This window comes from Empidonax traillii, unplaced genomic scaffold (assembly GCF_003031625.1).
Source record: "Empidonax traillii isolate 1590-97213 ecotype Southwest subspecies unplaced genomic scaffold, ASM303162v1 scaffold1572:size89801, whole genome shotgun sequence".
NCBI lineage: Eukaryota > Metazoa > Chordata > Aves > Passeriformes > Tyrannidae > Empidonax > Empidonax traillii.
Genome location: NW_020956765.1, coordinates 23,166 through 30,160, shown reverse-complemented (window position 1 = coordinate 30,160; position 6,995 = coordinate 23,166). Strand labels below are relative to the sequence as shown.

At 55.2% G+C, this 6,995-nt stretch overlaps 1 protein-coding gene across 1 annotated transcript in view; it reads right to left on the bottom strand.

Moving 5' to 3' along the window:
- LOC114070475 (SH3 and multiple ankyrin repeat domains protein 3-like) overlaps window positions 1–6,995 on the bottom strand; it is a gene marked incomplete at its 3' end in the record, with an annotated part of 81,688 nt that overhangs the window by 59,637 nt on the left and 15,056 nt on the right. The window contains exon 2 of the mRNA XM_027907913.1: window positions 6,562–6,675. Within this exon, the coding sequence (XP_027763714.1) occupies window positions 6,562–6,675 (114 nt within the window). The remainder of the gene's footprint in view (window positions 1–6,561; window positions 6,676–6,995) is intronic.

The window sequence follows — 6,995 nt, the reverse complement described above, 5'->3', positions numbered from 1 at the left end:
CCATGTGCATCCCTGCTCCTGCCTCCCTTCCCCCATCAGAATTCCCACTCCCCCCACCCCACATGTCTGTGCCTCAGCCCCTCTTCCCCCCTCCTCCTCATTCCCTGCTTCCCGGACACCTGTACCACAAACACCTCTCTGGGTGTCATTCCCGAGGAAAGGCTGGGGATTTGGTGGCTGGCCCTGGATTTATGGGCTGTCCAGAGCCCAAAGGCTCGTTCCCTTCCCGACTCCTAAAAATAGCGTGTGTTTAATGGAGCCGTCACGGAGCACCGGGAATGGGGCTGATGGATGGAGAGGAGCCTTCGCTCCCGGATCCGTGTGGAGAGGGAGGCTCTAAATTTAGAGGGAAAGAGCAATAGGACACCAGGGCATCCCGGTGGGATGGAGTGCTGGGAGCTCATCCAGGCACGGGAATGGGGAATGCAGACCGCTGGAAAACAGCCTGGGAGGGCCTGTGGATGGAGAACCTGGACTGTCCCATCCTCTCTTCCCTCGGGCACCAACACCGGGGTGCGAATAGGAAAGGGAAAAAATCTCATTTGGAATGAGAAAAATATCCCTTTTTGGTTTAAACAGAATGCTGGAATTATATTTCTAAATACCGTTTAGAATTGAATTTAATTCAATTTAATCTTCTTAAATGCAAGATTTATGCACCTCTAATTATTGGCAGTCGGTTTTTTTCCATCATCTATTTTTGACCAACTGCTCCTGAATCACTAGCCCTGGAGCAGGAGGCAGAACAGGCGGCAGCACCACAGAATCCCAGGATCCCTGAGGCTGGAAAAGCCCTCCCAGCCCATGGATCCCCCCTGTGCCCCATCCCCACCTTGTCCGCCAGCCCAGAGCACTGAACAGAACACACAGTCAGGGCAGATGTGGCCTCAGGACTGGAGAGGGCTGGGTTGGTGTTGGTGCCTTCTCCAGCACAGGGACACTTCTCGTGCCAACTTCCTGAGCCAACACACCCACGTAGGTGTCTGGAAAGTACTCTGGCTCCTCCTGACTCAGGGAATTCTGAACTGCCTCATCACCCTGGAAGAGACCCCACGGTCAGCTGATGCTGGGTGGTCTCACCAGCCTGGAGAAAAGGAGGCTCAGGGGGGACCTTCTGGCTCTGCAAGTCCCTGCCAGGAGGGGGGAGCCGGGGGGGGTCGGGCTCTGCTCCCAGGGAACAGGGACAGGACAAGGGGAAACGGCCCTGGAGGTGTCCCAGGCAGGCCTGGCCGTGGCACTCAGTGCTCTGGGCTGGGGGACAAGGTGGGCATGGGGCACAGGGGGGATCCATGGGCTGGGAGGGCTTTTCCAACCTCACTGATTCCATGATTCTGTCTCGCTCTTCTGCAGCTGCTGAATCCCACCCTGGTGCCCAGGGCGGGCTGTGAGCAGGCAGAGCCCCCCCAGTTGGCACTGGGGGTGGGAGCTTTGCTGCCCTGGAAGCAGCACCTCAGCCCTGGGCAGCCCCCCCGGCCTCTCCCTCTGCCCATTGTGGATCCCTCCCACACGTCCTGATCCTGCTCCCAGCACCTGACTCGCAGTGGGCTGATGAGCAGATGCCACCACAATGAAAACCCGGCCCAGGCTCGGTGCCAGGCAGCCAATCTGGCTGGGGGGGCCAGCAGGGAAGGGAAGGGAATTATTTCCAAAGAAATGCTGAACTGTGCTGGGAAGGGGGGGAGGACACACAGTGCTGGGGTCAGAGAGGAGCCTGAAGCTCCTCTCCATGGAGAAGGAGCCAGGGCAGGTGAATTGGGATGGGTCACCTCCATCGCCAGGGGTGCTCCCCACAACCAGTGCTGCTGTGGCAGCAGCAGGTCCTGCTTAGTTTCATAATCCCTGAACCCCAGAGGTTGGAAAAGCCCTCCCAGCCCATGGATCCCCCCTGTGCCCCATCCCCACCTTGTCCCCCAGCCCAGAGCACTGAGTGCCACGGCCAGGCCTGCCTGGGACACCTCCAGGCCTGGGCACTCCAAACCTCCCTGGGCAGCCCCTGCCAAGGTCTCACCACCCTTTCCATGAGGAAATTCCTCCTGAATTTCTTCATGCAGGGATTTACACACATTTGGTGAAACTCTGGCCTGCATAACACGAATTCAGGGAGGAGAGAACTCAGTCAGTCCCTCCTGCATTAGTCCCTCTTGCCCTTAATTTATGAGCTGCATTTGCACTGAAATTAGAGATTTTTTTTCTTATCTATAAGTGAAAAAATGCAAATTAAATGCAAATCTGCCCTTAGGTAACCGCCAGTCAGAGCAGCACCTCTGTGTCTCCTCCCCTGGGGTCTGACCAGCCCCGAAGGGAACACGCAGATCAGCCAGAGCCAGCAGCCTGAGCCAACCAGGGCAGCACAGAAGGGCTGCAGGACGCTATTCCACGGGGATTCATCCACATTTCTGCAACACAGGCATTTCCACAAGTGCCACCCAGGCAGTTGTGCTCGTTCCTGACTGAGCCCAAGGCACTCAGGGCAGGAATTCCTCCCCACCAGCTGTGGCTCCCCAGGCAACTGGAAAGGCTCTCCATGAATTCAGCAGCAGGGCACAATCCCTTGGGAGGAGCCCACAACTCTTCCAGCAGCCCCAAGGAAGTGGGATGGGTGTTCAGTCCATGGCCAGAACATCTGTGGCACATCAATCTGGCCACTGTGGTACCACAGGGGTTTGTTTGCCCAGAGCTCAGAGCAGGAGGAATCGTCCTGTCATGGGAAACGTTAAGGCAAAGGGAATCTGGAAAGAATCTCGAGTCAAGAGTTTTAAATCCACGCTCTGAGAAGGGGAAGGATCAGTAAATCTAACAGATATCAGGTTTATAGCCTGAGCAGCACCTTGGGATATTCATAAAAATGACCTTTACTCTGGACTGCCAGAGGAGCTGCCGGCAGAGCAGAGATTAATCGAGAGGAGGAAAGTTCAGAGAATCCCAGGATGGTCTAGGGGGGAAGGGAACTTAAAGCCCATCCAGTGCCACCCCTGCCATGGGCACTACACTGTACCAAGCCCCGTCCAGCCTGGCCTTGGACACTCCCAGGGATCCAGGGGCAGCCACAGATGCTCTGGGAAATGCATTCCAGCCCCTCCCCACCCTCCCAGCCAGCAATTCCTTCTGGGCTGGATCATGCCCAGCCTCTCACCCACCAACACCCCAAATCCTTCTCCCAGGGCTGCTCCCCATCCATCCCTCACCCAGCCTGGATTTGGGCTTGGACAAGGCCAGGCTGCTCCAAGCCCTGTCCTTCAAAGGAAGAGGACCAAGGCCAAAGGCAGCAGAGCCAGAGGACACCTGCCACAGGCAGCAACACAATGGAGACGGGATCAGGCTTGGAATTAAGTCAGGAAAGTGAAAGGAAAACAAAGAGGATTTTAAAAATGCTGCTGTAGAAGCAGCCAAAGGACCCATTTCAGCTCCTGCATGACAAGTGGTGCCTGTTGGAGGCAGAAGCTGGACAGGGCACCAGGCCCAGGGCATGAGGGGTTATCTGAGCCCTGGCAAGCTGGATCCAGCTCCATCCTTTCCCACTGGCAGCTCTGTGCCCATCAGAGCTCCCGGTCCCCAGCTCAGCTGTGCCCTCGGGGTCTCCACACCAGCTCCTCGTGCTGCCTGCCAATGCCAGGGAGCTCAGGGCTCATCCTGGCTGAGAGCAGGGCATCCTGATTCCCCCTTCTGCCAGGGGACTGGCACCTCACCAGTGCCCAGGGAGGGTTGCAATGGGATGATCCTTAAGGGCCTTTTCCAACCCAACCCAGTCTGGGATCTCTCTCCAGCCACGAGACGGGGGGAGAAGCAGATGAATTTCTTGGAGTGTCAACAAGGAAGGTGTTTTAAGCTGTGGATCATCCCTTCCCACCACTCTTCATGGAATATTCAGAGCTGGAAGGGACCCACAAGGACCATGGATCCAACTCCTGGCCCTGCACAGACACCCCAACAATCCCACCCTGTGCTGAAAGCATCAGAAAATAAACTTTTTTTCAACCCCAATTTGGGAGTTCCAGGTGGTTTTGGGTCCCTTTTCATCCCCAGTTTGGGTGTCCCAGGAGATTTTGGGGACTCTTTTTCCGCTTCACACCCCCAAACCCTTCCCTTTAATTCCTGGGTGAGCTCTGCCTGGCAGGTGAGGGATGTTCCACCATGGAAAACGAGTGGGAGAGACAGTCAGGACCTGCCACAAAAGAGCATTTTGGAAAAAAAATCACCAGGGAATGAGGGTCAGGGGAGGGAGAGGACACAGCTCAGGGTGGAAGGAACCCAAACCAGACAGGTTTATTTTTCCCCAGCTAAAATAAGCAAATGCAGATTTTTCCAGTGCCTCCAACTCATCCCAAACAGCTCTTTGGTCTTAATTACACAGTTACCAAATATTCCTCCAATATTTTAAACCAAATCTGCAGGTTCTTCTCCCAGAATTTCCCTGGACCACGGGCTCAGGGTGACTCTGTAACTAACCCAAAGCAAGAACACGCTCAAAGCACGGGCACCGGTGCCAGTCTGAGCAGAAGGCTGTCCAACAATTGACAAATGATGTCCCCAAAAAATTAATACTCAGATTTAATTTCATCTATTAAAAATACTCCCTGATGATGTTACTGGGAAACTGTGGCTGCCCCTGGATCCCTGGAGGTGTCCAAGGCCAGGTTGGATGGGGTTTGGAGCAACCTGGGCCAGTGGGAGGTGTCCCTGCCCATGGCAGGGGGTGGCTCTGGGTGGGTTTTAAGGTCCTTCCAACCCAAACCATTCCATGACTCTGTGAGTCCTAATCTTTGTTCCTTGAGGGGTTTGTTTATTCCCAGAAGCCTCAGGATCCACATTCCCTACCTGCACAGTTTCTCTGTTGCCAGGAATACCCGACAGGGCCGGGTTTTTTTGTAGCTTTGACTCGAAGCACTCACTCAAAATTCCGCCTGTGTCGTAACTCACTGAAGACAGTCAACTCCATTTACTCCCCTCCATTCCTCTTCTTTATCAAATATAAAAATCTGCCTCCATCCCCATTACCAGGATATCTTAAACCATCATTTTCCACAGCAACATAAAGGTTTATGTTGTTTGTCCTCAGCCCATGCATCACACACCCTTCCCAACCCTCACTTCACTGTTCCCTCAGTCTGTTCTGGCTGGGAAGGGGCTGGAGAACTCCTGAGGGAGCTGGGGGGGCTCATCCTGGAGAAAAGGAGGCTCAGGGGGGACCTTCTGGCTCTGCAAGTCCCTGCCAGGAGGGGGGAGCCGGGGGGGGTCGGGCTCTGCTCCCAAGGAACAGGGACAGGACAAGGGGAAATGGCCTCAAGCTGTGCCAGGGGAGGGGCAGGTTGGATACTGGGGGACAAAAACCAGAAGATGGGCAAAAGCTGAGACCTCCAAACTAAGCAGGGCCAGAAGAAATAAATTTAGAACATAAAGAATCCCAGAACTCCGGAGGTTGGAAATTACTTCCAAGGTCATGGATCCACCCTGTGCCCCATCCCCACCTTGTCCCCCAGCCCAGAGCACTGAGTGCCACGGCCAGGCCTGCCTGGGACACCTCCAGGGCTGGGCACTCCAAAAAACCTCCCTGGGCAGCCCCTGCCAAGGCCTGATAGACCTTTTTTTTTGGTTATTTACTAAAGAAACTCTGTTTAGGCCCCAAAGGTTTCCAGGTTCACCAACAGGAAACACCTAAGGAGACTCTGACGGGGAAGGGAAGAATTTCTTGGGGCGATAACAGAGCTGGACAACAGGACATTTCCCTCCTGAGTCACCAAACCCTGCAGTGACCATGACCTGGAGGGAAGTCCTGAGCCTGAGGCCGCCAAGAGAAGGCCCTGGCTCATTTGGGAACATCAATATGCAGCTCGTGGCCTCTTCCCTCGGAGCAGGAGAATCCTGCAGGTTAAAGGAACGTCCGAATGGCACCTCCAAAATGTCAACCCGAAAGTCGCAGCCTCTGAATTTCAATGAGGAACACAACGAATTCCCTGGGCTGCCTCATCCTTGTCACAGTCACCTTCAATCTGCAACTCCTTCCCAACATCCTGTCTTACCCTGCCCCCTGGCACTGGGAAGCCATTCCCTGTGTCCTGGCACTCCAGGCCCTTTTAAACAGTCTCTCTCCATCTTTCTCATTGGCTCCTTCAGGCACTGCAGGGTTGAAATGAAGTCACTTTAAGACCTTCTCTTTTCCAGGCTGAACAATCCCAATTGTCCCAGCCTGGCTCCATAGCAGAGGGGCTCCATCCCTCTAACCAACTCGGTGGCCTCCTCTTTGGTCTCCTAAAATGTTGGGTGGGGTTCACACCAATATCCAAGCTCTGCTGTCCCGTTACCTCCAGAAGACCCTGATGCTTCAGCAACCTCCTCACCAGAGCAGCAAACACTGACCATGGATCAGTGAGTCTATTTTGGATGTTAATGCACCCAGGACATGCCCTGAGCCCTTGGGATACAACCTGGGACACAACTGCTCCGACACATCCACTGCCCGTCCCAAAGAACGGGTGAACTCAGAGACCGACAGAGATTTAGAGTGAATCTCCAGGGCCATCCAGGGTGAGGGGAGGCCCCTGGGGGTGGAAAAACAGCACTTACCTTGCCGGGAGTCGTACTGTCTCATCTGCACCTCCTCCACACATTCTGCTGGGAACCAGCCAGTCCTGCCCTTCACGGTGCCTTCCCAAAACCCGCCTTCGCCGATGCTCAGCACTGTGGGGAGAGAGAAACGGGTGTGTTAGAGAGGGGATCCCAGGAGAGGGAAGGTTGGAGTGCCCAGGAACATGGAATCATGGAATCAGTGAGGCTGGAAAAGCCCTCCCAGCCCATGGATCCACCCTGTGCCACATCCCCACCTTGTCCCCCAGCCCAGAGCACTGAGTGCCACGGCCAGGCCTGCCTGGGACACCTCCAGGCCTGGGCACTCCAAACCTCCCTGGGCAGCCCCTGCCAAAGGCCTCACCACCCTTGCCAGCAACAAATTCCTCCTCAGGGCCAACCTGAGCCTCCCCTGGCACAGCTTGAGGCCGTTT